At 38.9% G+C, this 13,274-nt stretch overlaps 1 protein-coding gene across 4 annotated transcripts in view; it reads right to left on the bottom strand.

The window, feature by feature from the left end:
- Positions 1-5,371: 5,371 nt before the first annotated feature.
- Positions 5,372-13,274, bottom strand: part of ptbp3 (polypyrimidine tract binding protein 3) — a 72,829-nt gene continuing 64,926 nt past the window's right edge. For all 4 annotated transcript variants that reach the window (XM_079598844.1, XM_079598842.1, XM_079598845.1 and 1 more), the window contains 3 exons: positions 11,490-11,706; positions 10,228-10,305; positions 5,372-8,552 (listed from right to left, as the gene is read on the bottom strand). In XM_079598844.1, the coding sequence (XP_079454970.1) occupies positions 8,420-8,552; positions 10,228-10,305; positions 11,490-11,706 (428 nt within the window). In that variant the 3' untranslated portion in view covers positions 5,372-8,419. The remainder of the gene's footprint in view (positions 8,553-10,227; positions 10,306-11,489; positions 11,707-13,274) is intronic.

Below are 13,274 nucleotides of genomic sequence, written 5' to 3' on the forward strand. Positions count from 1 at the left end.
GGTGTGTGTACGTGTGTGTGTGCTGCCCTCTAGTGGTCTATTGAAACGTTGACATGAGGATCTTGTAGAATGACATACATTGTTACAACAGCTACTGAAATTAAATTATATACAATTATATTTTAGCATGTCTCCTACGTACGTTATTTAACCAATAAGTTATGTGCAACGCTAAAGTTTCCAACAGTAGGCTATAAGCTTGTTGTAATAATGATTATTACATTGCAAGCTCAGTTGGGCGAATACATTATCATCTCGTATCAGATATATTTTAATGATTTTGTTTGTGTGTGTGTCCTAGTAAATCCTACATTATGGGGACAAAATGTTCCCACAAAAATGGCAGTATGGCTATCCGAAATCCTTGTTGGGACTTTTGTTGTTGTTGTTGTCCTCCTCATGAACATCATAGTCTACGAAGTGATGTTTTTTGAAAATGTAAAGATGCATTAAGTTTTCTGTGATGCTTAGGTTTAGGGTCAACGGGAAAGATAATATACAGTTTGTACAGCATAAAAATCATTATGTCTGTGGAAAGTCCACATAAAACATGGAAACCAGATGTGTGTGTGTGTGTGTGTGTGTGTGTGTGGTCCACAGAATAGGCTGTGTCAAAGTATCCTAAATTCTCGCTGTATAGCCTACTGTCATTACTAGCCACATTGAAATATTATTAATATAATTAACAAGCGAGTTTTTACTTTTGATGATTGTCTGACATTTTCACTACTCTTCTGAAAATTAGCACTGTATTTATAATCAACTCTAATAAAACCATCATGTGTTTGTTTGTTTACTCTTTCATTGACATTCTCTGTATTTTAATGGCCTCTAATGCAGCTGCTTCCCGATCGAAAAGCTATTTTCCTATAAGGAAGTAAACAACCAGAGAGGTTCAGGGTGTAATAAAGCACGTCTTTCTTACCAGGTAGCGTTTCAAATGACATGCAGGCTTTCTAACTGTTTATCACTATGCTAAAGCCGTTTTGCTAAATGTAATTAGCAGGGATAGCATAGGTCACCCAAAAGTGCAAATCCTGTAATCATTCACCCTGATGCGATATCAAACTTGTTTGAGACTTTCTTTCCTCTGTGAAACACAAAAGTATGGAAGCTTGTTTCCTTCACGGAATAAAATAAATGAATTAACGTTACATTAAATACATTTGAGTTGACCTTTTCACAGACTGCGATGACGCGTTTTAACAGTCATCAGCATCGTAAATCTTGCAAAGTTATTTGAATTCTTTTTTTAAAAATGCATGTACATTTATAACACTATACTTTGTATTATATTATCTTTGCATCAAATTGCAATATATATATATATATATACGCAGCATACGCTGTTGTTGAGGGTGTTTCTGAAAGAGATAGCCTAGCCTACAGTTGACATCAGTATTTTCTGGCTGCTGTTATCAATCTCTCTCTATTTTCCCCCCTCTTTTTGAAAGTGGTGAACTCTATTGTGGTGTTTTCTTTTGCTATTTAAGCAAATGGGAACACACTTTTTTTTAAATGTAGTCTAAAGTTTACCCAACTGACGACTTCCGCTTCTGAGAAACCCGTGTGAAAAGGGTGAATTGTGACTTTTTATTTTTCTACAAATTGCGAGTTATATCTTAGAATTCTAAGGAAAGAAAATCATAATTGTGAGATATAAACTCGCAATTGCTAAATGTTTATTTATTATTCTGTGGCGGACACGAGCTTCCACACAAAATAAGAGATTTTGAAAAATGTCACTGTTTAAATTATACTTTTTTGGGTGAACCATGTTTAAATGTAATACTTTTCTGAGTTAAGCAGAGCAGGTTTAGGCAGAGCAACAGATAGCGGAGAGATAGTTAGTCATAAACAGAAGAGGTTAGAGGAAGAGGAAGGTTACAACCATTCCAATACTCTTACAAACATAAATCATATTCTCTCTTCAAATACAGGCACAGAAGCAGCAAGAGTTCGCAGAGCATTGAACATGGAAGGAAGTCTGCTGAATTAAGGACAAATCCAGAAGGAAAGACATGAAGACGCAGAGGACATAGGAAAGTACAGATGTCATGACATTTATTCAAGGCATGCTACAATTAAATTTGATTAGGAAAAACGTCAGCAGGGTGGGTAATAAGAATAATAACTCTAATAATGATTATGCATAATAATAAGCCATTCATAAACAGAAAAAAAGAAATGCTTTCTACAAAAAAAAAATACAAATAAAATCTCCACTCAGTCATGCACTGCAAAAAATTAGAAAATATGTTTCTTTAATAGTTTATCTTCTATTTGCATTTATTACATCAAACGCATAAACTGGATACGCTCATGTCTCTCCCCAATTCCCACAAGTCACATAAACTGCTTTACAAATGAAAGCTGGTACTGGTATGATATCAAAATACAGAAGACAAATTGTGTTTTCTTTATGTTAATTTCCATAAATATAAAAACCAGTTCATATCGGTGTGTTTGTATCTTGTTCCCCAAAACCTTTTTTTTTTTTTTTTGGCCAGGTAAAAACAAAAAACAAAACAAAAACAATAAAATAAAATAATACGGGAACACATATGTACAAGCATTTGTTTCCTTTTGGTAGTGAAACATTCATAAAAACTATAAATTAGGTATCTCAAAGCATCCTGAGATCAACTCAGGCACTTCTGTATGTGCGCTGTGCTTGAGCGACACCTCAGTTAGCTAATTTAGTCTAGCCCCTCCCTTTATGCAAATTACAATGGTCAATTAGCATATTCATAGCCCATAAATTTAGTCATGAGAAGAGAATAGAAAGCATTATGGCTGGAATTTAAAGTTTAGGTTGTAAGGGTCAATTGCATCGTAAAATATCTCAGTCTGAACAAGCGCTCCAATTCAATCAAGTCCTTTGGTTTCAGTGGTTGGTTTATCGTCACGGTCTCGTCGTACGTTTTTAGAGTAAAGCTTTTTAATGGAGTTGATGACTAAATAAGACAAAAAGTGTAACCGCTTAAATCCAGATGGTGGCGACTAGCGTAAGGCTGTTCAAATGAATCCATAAGGGCCCGGTAACATTCACAATCGTAAATGAGTCTAGTTTGGGGGGGGGGGGGGGGTATGGCTTGACCTTTCTGAGGAAAACAATCCGAAAACAGACGCGTGGAAAAACAGACTCGTAACATGACCGAGAGTGGAAAATACAAGAAGTTTGTCGGTTTGTGATATACAGCCAGGAAATAAGTTACAAATAAGCTAGATGAAAGGCACATAAACTTTGGTCCTGCATTATTTGTGACTTTTTTTTTTTTTTCAGTAAAAAACCTGGAAAAAACCATTCGAGTGAGCGCGGATATCAGCGAGGAAATGTCTTACAACACAGCGGAACGTTGTTGCCTGAGTCGAGACGCGGTTGGAAACATGTTTCGCTTCGAGAAACAAAAATGAATGACTTCTGTGACACGTTTATGGAGTCTGGCTTTTTCTCCTGTTGATACATTAAAAAGCATCGCGGCCGGGAGCAGATCGGCGCTCTGCATATAATTCACCTCCCGACGGACGCCGTCGCACACGCGTCCGTGGACGTTACGGACCCGGAACTGCTGTTGTGAAGAGGCAGAGTGACAGACAACAATCTTGAACCAGTTTTCACACTCGTAATATAGAAAAATCAACAAACCCCAAAAAAAAGAACAAAAAGTATCACAACAGAGCAAGAACGAAACAGGCCAAAACCCCTAAACTGAATCAATTATAAGGTACAGTAAATAAGATACTCCAAAACACACACACGCACACACACACAGGTGGAGGTCTCAGACATCAGCTTCACTCCATAGCTAAAGGAAGGCAGACCTGAACACTCAGAGCCTATGCTGTGGGCTTCTGGGTCTCCGCGAGGATCATTTCGATGGGGTGCACAGAACTCACACTTATCCTGCAAGCTGTCGTCGTCACCTTCCTCCTGCTCTCCTCACTATAACACTATTTGTTCACTGTAGAAATGAAATAGCCTATAGATTCAAGCTGTACTTTTTTATTTTATTAACATTAATGACGCAGACAACAGCAGGAGTATTAGGATGCTGTCACTTTAAGACCGAATGCACGAATCGAATATACTAACACACATCCGGTTTCTTTCTCAACTGTTCACTTACGACATAACCGAGAGAATACCAGAGCGAAAGAGGAATCAATTGAATCTGAAACGCGCCTCTCTCTCTCTCTCTCTTTCTGCGTACTTGCGGTTCGAGTCCCGATTTTCGCCTCTTCTTCCACATTTGAAATAGTTTGAATGTGTAAATTGGCAGGGCAAAACATGCCCAAATGATCAACTTTCACTCTATGATGGTTAAACAACTTTACAGTTAATCCGTGCATTACATGCGTGCTGAACCGCGGGGCCTGCTCGTGTCCCTGATCATAATCATATTAGAAGATGCGATTGATACATGTTGATTTCTGAGTGGTCCTTCCCATGAAAAACTCGCCAAAATCACATTATGGTTTGCTGGAGGTTGCTATATGGTTGCAAAGAGTTGTTTTAATGCATTGCTGTGGTGTTCAGATAATTCCTAGTTGGTTACTTATTGGCCCAAAGTAAAAAGAGCCCAACTCCAAGTCTCTAGACACGGATTGGGTGTTTCCTTCAATGTAAGTCTATGGGATTTTTTCGCCCATTTTAGCGTTCGCTAAACGAAATTTGCGTGTGATCACTTAGAAAAGAAAAAAACTTCACAGATGTGCTCATAACAGCTCGTAAAATTTCATACTTTTTAATCAGAACTATAAGCATGTGTACAGCAACCTCTCTCTGATCTTTAAATTTTTATATCAGAGATGGAGGAACTTTGTTTTTGGCCTAGAAAGGCTGTACGTAACAATGGTACGCGTGTCTAGCACTCATACTGTATGTGTACACACACACACACACACACACACACACACACACACACACACACACACACACACACACACACACACACATCTGCGAGGGAGAATAGAGACCCACAGCATGCTCTGAACATTGTTGAGTTCACCGTTCATTTGTCTAATAAGAGCATTCACAGCACCATACATCATAACTTACATCTCATATCATATTAAGACCACATGGTACTGAGTCCCCACAAAATGCACATCTAAAAGAGCTACACAACAAAAAGATAATAAAAGAAAATTTAAATCAACCCACTCACCAATCCCCACAAAATAGTACATAAGATATTTCAGTTAAAATGTCTAAAACCTATTTGATTATGAACACATAATAAGGCACGTAATAAGAAATTAGGTAAATACACAGTAAATATGATTTTTTTTTTTCACCATGATTTCTTGAATGATTATAGTGGTACAAAAACCCGATGAGGTTTCAAATTTGATTTTTTTTTCTCTTCCATAAAAAAGAACAAATTACCAAAAATAAGTAACTTTTTTTTTTTTCTCAAAAAATCTTGACAATCCTTAAGATATATAGACCTGAATAGTTTGCTTTAAGACTGTAAACTTCAACAAAATTAAATTTCTTTTGAGAAGTGAAAGCGAAGTTTCGAATCGCTTCAGGTGAAATCAGTCAAAGACAAAAAAAAAAAAAGTCACTGTCCCTTGCCTTGCATGAACATGAAGATTGTTGACTTGTTTGATAACTGTGATTTCACACGGGCTTCGACAGAGGATGTAGTGCTCGGGCACAGAAGCTGCTCCCTTTAGATGCTACTCAACGGGTCTACGGTGACCCTCCTGGGAATGTTAAGGCCAGATTTCGCTAAATGAGACAGCACCTCGTTCGTACGCACAAGGGAGACATCACATATCCTAGAGAGTCCCAATGCAGCCGCTAATAATACACAAATACTAACTGAACACGTACATACAGATTCAGCTTCTGTATGTGCTCACCACGTTCCAACACCTAGTAAGCTGCCTACTTAGATGACATTTTAAGGCATCACGGGCGCGATCCCGACACTAAGGCTGTTCCAGCCTTCTACGATATCTAATTTTGGCCAAACTCTAAGGCAGCATTGCATGTATCCTTTGTGGATGAGGCAATCCCAGAATGCATTGTGATAAGCTCATTCAAATTCAAAATGGAGGGTGAATCGATTGAAAATATACTTTGAATTTGTTCAATACTGAAAATATCTAATTAATCATTTATATGATCAACTGATTCCAGTAGAGTTTGATATTAGCATGTTGCTAAGCTAATGTTGCTATGTTAGTATTAGCAAATATTGAGCATGTGCTGTGAAATTTTACATTCGTTACAGCATGTCTACAGTTCCCGCATTGTGCCGCAACATCTCAAGGCTTTCTACAACGAACGTCAAAGTGAACGTTTGCCCCGTTGTCATAGGTAACGCAAGCACATGCCTTAGAAATCGAACTGGCATCCGTTTACTGTCTGCGTCTCGTCACACTGCATCCAGCATAGACAGTAAAACTATTACAATTGGTTCGCTTTGTGTCCAGTGTAGACAGTGTTAGAGAACCGCGTTATTAGCTTAGCAACATGCTAACCTCAAACTATCTCTGTAATGAGCTTAAAGAATACATATATTGGCATGAGATATGTATTTCTACTACTGGAATTAACATGCAAACATCTAACTCCACTAAAATCAATCGAATCAGAATGCCTCCACCTGGAGGAGATGCTAGTTTTGGAGATATCAGAGTCTTTGTATTGTTGGCTTACAAGATTCACATTGACAGTTTTTTCCAATGATATGGACTCAAAGAGTTAACCTCCTCCACCTCTAAAAGAAACCCTCTGGTCTGGCCTCCATTGGAGTCAAGTTTGCTGAGGACTTTGTACTATTAGTTAGTTTAGAGCATCCCAGATCAGTCATTTATGGGCTGTCATGGCGAATAGGCCTTAGAAGGCAGCTGCCAATGGAGCAGCTCACTAGGTTTTGGGAACTAGGTGGCGTCTTCGTGTCAATCCGTTAATATTTGGTTTGCTCAGTTACAGAGGCATTTAGTGTGGGACTGCAAGGCAAAAGAGAGTGCCGCCCTCTTTTTTTCTGTGACTCAATGGTCTTCACTACGGTTTCTACAGAGCCCATGGCTGCAAACTCTCACACCTGTGGACAGAGCCGAGGAGTGAAAGAGCAGAGGACAGAACCTTCTGCCCCTGCGTGGAAAGATAGAAAACAAGTAGAATGAAAGGAAAAGACTCAACTAAGAGCAAGAAGGGGAACAGAATGGAGGAAATCGTCAATTTCCCAATCGAGATCACGGGCTATACCATTCACATTGAGAATTTCACTTAGGAGGAGGCGGAGCCTCCTGTCAGGCTGGGCGTTGCTGATTGGAGCGTTCCAGTAGGGTTGACAGCTGGCCATAAGTGTTCTGAAATGATCGTGCATGTTTGAAAACGGTCGCCTTGGTTCAGAGGAACCCGATCGACTGGACAATGACATCGTGCGCCGTTGCACGCAGATGTTCTCTGACAGCTTTGCAGGTGCAGAGAGCCCACAAAAGGCTGGTCTGTCCAATATAAAATTTCCATAATACAAGAAAAAAACAAAACAAATCACGCCATTCACTATCTATTCACAGATGCCTACCATCTGGCTATACATCTTTGCACAGTAAACAGATATGAGGATGCCTAACATTCCCCACGGTGCCTGTCTTCAGTTCAAACCAATCAAAGTGCAGAGAAACAAAAAGGTTTGTAAGCCGAAACAGCTGCGATTGAATTTTAAATGCACCCATTTTTGAATCCACAGCAGTCTTGTTTTAATGCTACTCAGAAGAAAAGCACAAGCCTATTGGTTGAGGCCATCGCTACAGATTTTTTTTTTGCCAGCAGCACCTTGATGACGATGTCAGCGACATTCAAACGGTGACCGTGCGTCCAAAACATCCCACGGGAAATGGGGCTCTCCGTCGAAACAGCCAATGAGAATGAAGGTGTGGGTTTTGGGGGAGGAGCAGAGGAGACTCCGCCCTCACTGGGTCTGGGGTAACAAGGCCATTGGGCTACAGGAGTGTTAGTCTCCAATGTAATCGGCAAGTAAAGAAACTTCCTCAGCATTGACTTTTTTTGAGAATGTTCATCTCGTGTTAGTTTGCGTTTCACATCAACGAAGTCCTCACCAATCGACTCTAGAGGGAATCTTACTTCCTCGACACAGAAGTTCCCAGAGACGTCACATTGTCATGGATATCCGATGTGTCTCCAGCCCTGGTGTCGAGAGTAACTCACTCTCAGACTGTCTAAAGGTTCTGCAGTAGTCTCTTTTTTTTGTTTTTCTTTTTTTGGGAAAATCTCTAAAACTACCCCATGAATATCTGTAATGTTTTTTTTTTTGTTTGTTTTTTTGGAGTTTGTCAGTCAGTCTTATTCTCTGAATGAAACAGTCAGACTGCTGAAGGTAGAAGGGCTGGAACGGGGAGGATGGGGAAAGGGGGTGTTTGTAGTGAAGTGGTGCTAGATGGTGGATTTGGAGAAGGACACTCGCAAATGGTGGTTCTCGCCCAGGTCGTGGTTGTGGAGGACGATAAGAGCCTGAATGGCTTCTTCCACCGAACCCAGCTGGATCAGCGCCATCTTGCGGTCCTTCCTGTCAATCAGATATGGAGAGGGAAAATCAGACACTGGGTCAGCTAATGTGCCACATCGCAAGCACTGATTGGTCCAACTGTAATAAAGTCAATGACATAAAGAGAGGGAAAATATATAGGAAAATCTTTAGAAAAGCTTAGAAATGTACTTTCTTGTTGGTTTATACCATATATGCCATTTTAAACATTTCAACAAAAGTTTAATGACAATAAAAGTCTCTCCCCTGTGAAGGCCTCCTTCCCTTTACGTCTGTACAGATAAACCGTTGTCAAAATGATTCCGGTCCACATTGATACGCGGAAGATATTTTATTTATTTATTTATTATGCATTTTAAGGCCAGACAAGTCATTTGGTGAGGTCAATTTGTAAAGAAAGACTACACGCATGCGCACATATATATTAAAACGCGCATACCTATAGACTAGACACGTAGTACGCATGAGCACGCAGTCAGCGTTTTCCCAGATTTGCGTTTTTGAAGTTTGCGCGAAGGTGATAACGTTTTTCAAAACTTTTCAACGCTTGCACCTTGCAACCTATTTCAAGGTTTGCGTTCTCGAGCCGCCAGGCACTGTTGTTGTGCGGATGAGCGGGCCGGAGCGCGTTAAGGGTTTTCTGTTAGAACGGTGTCGTGTCAGCGGCTCCTTAGTTAATAACTAATGATCTTTGCGATGCAAGTAAATTAATCAAAACTAACTTTAGCTGGACAATATCCCAGAACTGCTGTAAAGCCAAAACAATCTGTTACTTTCATTTCCTATTATCACTGTAAGGCCCCAATCACACCTGACGCGTTTTTCAGGTTCGAAACGCGAGGTGCACAGCACTGGTCATGAAGTCGTTAGCTCCTGGTAACCCGCGAGAGCACCACAAGTTTATCCTCCATCATCGCACTCTCCGAGCGTTCAAACCAACTGTAGCTTTCATCACTACAATGGAAGGCCCGCCTCTCCATTCATTCGAATGAACAGTGGAAAAAAGCGCGATGACGTCGGACGCTTTTTCCGGTCGGAGTTGAGGCGAGGTGTTGAGTTGAGGCAAGGGGAGGCGAGGCCTCTGGGGCGCATAAACAGCGTGCAGAACGCTCACTGCCATAAGAAAACAATTGAAAAAGGCACCTCTCACTGCAAAAAAACGCGTCAGGTGTGATCGGGGCCTAAAGCTGCTGAAACAATCTATATTGTTAAAAGCGCTATATAAATGAAGGTGACTTTACTTGACTTAAAAATGTTATGTGGTTTAACTAAAGTATTTCATGATTTCCTTACAAAAGACGAAACTTCAGTCAATGCTCCTAGAGGGCCACCCTCTTCCAGAAAGGGTATATCTCAACAATATCCATAAATTATCCCCCCAAAAAATCAGAGGGAAATGATGTAGAAGCACCCATCCCTGGTTGTAAGCCTAAACTTGACATAAACTGTAAACTTGCCCCTTAAATCTGATTGGTTGATTGGAATGTTGTTCCTGGAACATGTTGTACTCTGTGAAGTCAGGGTCTTCCTCTTTCTAATGCAGGTGGTATAGACATTGTTTATGCGATTTTTGTATTTTCCCAAAACAACTCATCTTTATCGGCCGTGTTGTCTTAGAAGAAAGGTACAAGCAGACTATTCCCAGTGTGATAAATGAAGTCGGAGAACAAAGAAAACAAATGTGAAGAGAACTCACTGGAAAAACTTGAAGGCCTTGACCGTGTATCCAGAACTGGCAAACAGGTCTTTCAGAAAATCATCCGTGGTGGAGGGACTGGGGCGTGGAAGGAAAGGAACAAAAATATTACGTTTACAAAGGACAAACACAGCACCTTATCTGATGCCAACAACAATTCAAAGAATAATGGAAGACTTCTTGTGGAGTGAAGCAACCGATATATGATATAATAATAATATGGGTGGGGTGATACTGATAATAATAATCATACATCATAGTACGAGTAATTTTACATCGCTCTAATAATATGCATTACAATATTGTTTCTTTTCCTGGAAATTCAACATCTACAGTTTAATACTATTTATACCATGGTCTGGGTGAATACTCGATTCTGATTGGCTGCAGGGTGTCCGTTAAAAAGTGATAGAGGACGCCTAAATAAACTGTCAGGCGTAACCAAGGAAACCAAGTTATTGTTTGTAACTTGTAACTTTAGATTTCGATTGTAAAACTAATTAAAATATAAACTAATGTTTTAAAAATGTGTTATTTGGCAAGTGACCATGGTATAAGCGGGTTAATGCCCTTCGAGGTGTCCATTGTCAGGTTTTAATGGACTTCGGCGGAGGCAACCGACCGACGCGCAACCTCGCCGTCGTCCATTAAAACCTGACAATGGACACCTCGTCGGGCATTAACTCTTACATAACTATATAATATATGCATACGTTGAGACACCCATGCTAAAGTTTCATAAAAAGAGGAATAAACAAAAATCATCTTTTGGAAATTTATCTTATTGCCTTATGTAAAAAAATTAGGAAAACTCCAACCTTTAAGGACACCAATTTTCTATGTGAATAAATAATGTATCGTAAATAAATAAACGTTCTTCCTTAAAATACAGTGTGCATAAGTCAGAACACCCCTGTGTTAAATTCCCATTTTTATTTTTAAAGGCCAGTTATGTCATGGATCCAGGATACTATGCATCCTGATAACGTTCCCTTGGCCTCTGGAATTAAAATCATCACACACCCTTCACCATACCTAGAGATCGGCATGGTTTTATTTCAGTTTGCCTAATAGCTGGCATTGAGAGATGATCTTATGGAGAGTACCCCATGCCAAAAAATGTTTAATGCTTAAGTTAGTCCAGGAAAATTGGGACTTCGTTGCAACATCTGACCAAACCATGTATTTTTTTGTAACACGCAGTATTTGGCCTTTGGTGCCCCATGTGTGTGTGTGTGTGGGTGTGTTTGCCAGTCACTCACGGGATATTTGAGAGGTGCAGGGTGGCGGAGGGGGGGAAGATGTTCTGGAAGTTCTTGGAGCCGGGCTTTTTGAAGCGGTGCAACGGACTCCCACTGAAGTCTTTGGTCAGGCCCTGGTCCTCCTGACCCTCCCTAGGGAGCTGCACCGTCTGGTGCTTCGAGATGGTCACACGGATCACCTTACCATACAGACGCTGACCGTTCAGGTGGCTCATCGCTTCACAAACAAACCATGAGATGATGTGTTAAAGATACGCTTTAACCCTGACACGCATCATGTTACACTCTTATGCTGAACATTTGAACAGTGAAAACAGGCATACAAATTTTTTGTTTCAGATTTTCAACAAACACATTTTGTGCACATACACACTGCCTCTAAATATGGCTGTCACTCGTTTTCTGAGTGCTTAATCCCATTTTGTCTCAACCATGAAACACAAGCAGAGCAAATTTCGGTGTAAATTAATATCAAAACAATTCTTACATACATTATGTGTAAATAGTTCGCAAAACCCTTTTACGAAAACATTCGCAAAATGATTCTCACATAAATCACTGCATTAAATGTGGATAAAATCATTCTTACGTAAATTTCTGTATAAATCAATATCAAAACTGTTCATACATAAATTTGTGTAAATCGTGCATAAAACCATTTTTACATATTTTTTTTTGTAAAACATGCACAAAACTATTTACCTTTATATACATTTGCATAAATCCTATGCAAAAAGATTCTCACATAAATTACTGTATTAAATGTGGATAAAATCATTCTTATGTAAATTTCTGTGTAAATAGTTCGTAAAACTTTATGGAAATTTGTGTTAAACGTTCGCAAAATTATTCTCACATAAATCACCGCATTAAATGTGTATAAAATCATTCTTGCACAAATTTCTTTGTAAATCAATATCAAATCTATTCTTACATAAATTTCTGCGTAAATTGTTAGCAAAACCATTCTTATGTACATTTCTTTGTAAATCATGCACAAAACCATTTACCTTCACATACATTTATCTAAATCGTTTGCAAATTGATTCTCACATAAATTACTTTCTAAAATGGGGATAAAACAATAGGTTAATATTCCATGTAAAGGTTAATTTACTTAGGTTAATTTCCGTGTAAATCAATATCAACACTAATCTATTTCTGTGTATATCGTGCATAAAACTATTCTTATGTAAATTTGTGTAAATCGTTCAATTGTGTAAATTGTTCCTAACTACATTTTTTAACCAAAAAGCAAAACGTCTTACATTTCTGCGCACTGTACAGTGTTCACAACTGTTGTATAAATGTCAAAAATGTCTGTATAAATCACTCTCAAAAACATTCTAACACAATTTATGTGTAAATAGTTGACAAAATCCAAATGCAAATTTTAAACAAAGAATTGTTTAGAAAAATGTATGCGAGAATGAATTCATGGATGATTTACACAAATTAATTCTGCTCATGTTTCACAAATGAATTACTCAATTCACTGTATCCACTCGAAGAAAAAAAACGAAAAATTAAATCCCTGGTTTTTGTTTACAGATGCGACAAATACATCAAAGCATTCACTCCTGCATTTAAATATGGTTATCACAACAACAACAACAACAACAACAACACAAAACCTTGGCAGTGTGTACATGTCGCTTCATAGATGAAAGATTCTTTCAGAATCTATTATAAAATGCTGCAAAAAATTGCATCAGAATATTTCTGCGCGTCTACAGAAGGAATTATTATGAGACATTTAGCAGAAAAACATAATCTTTATAAATA

This window comes from Phoxinus phoxinus, assembly GCF_949152265.1.
Source record: "Phoxinus phoxinus genome assembly, chromosome: 23".
In the NCBI taxonomy this organism is placed as follows: Eukaryota; Metazoa; Chordata; class Actinopteri; order Cypriniformes; family Leuciscidae; genus Phoxinus; species Phoxinus phoxinus.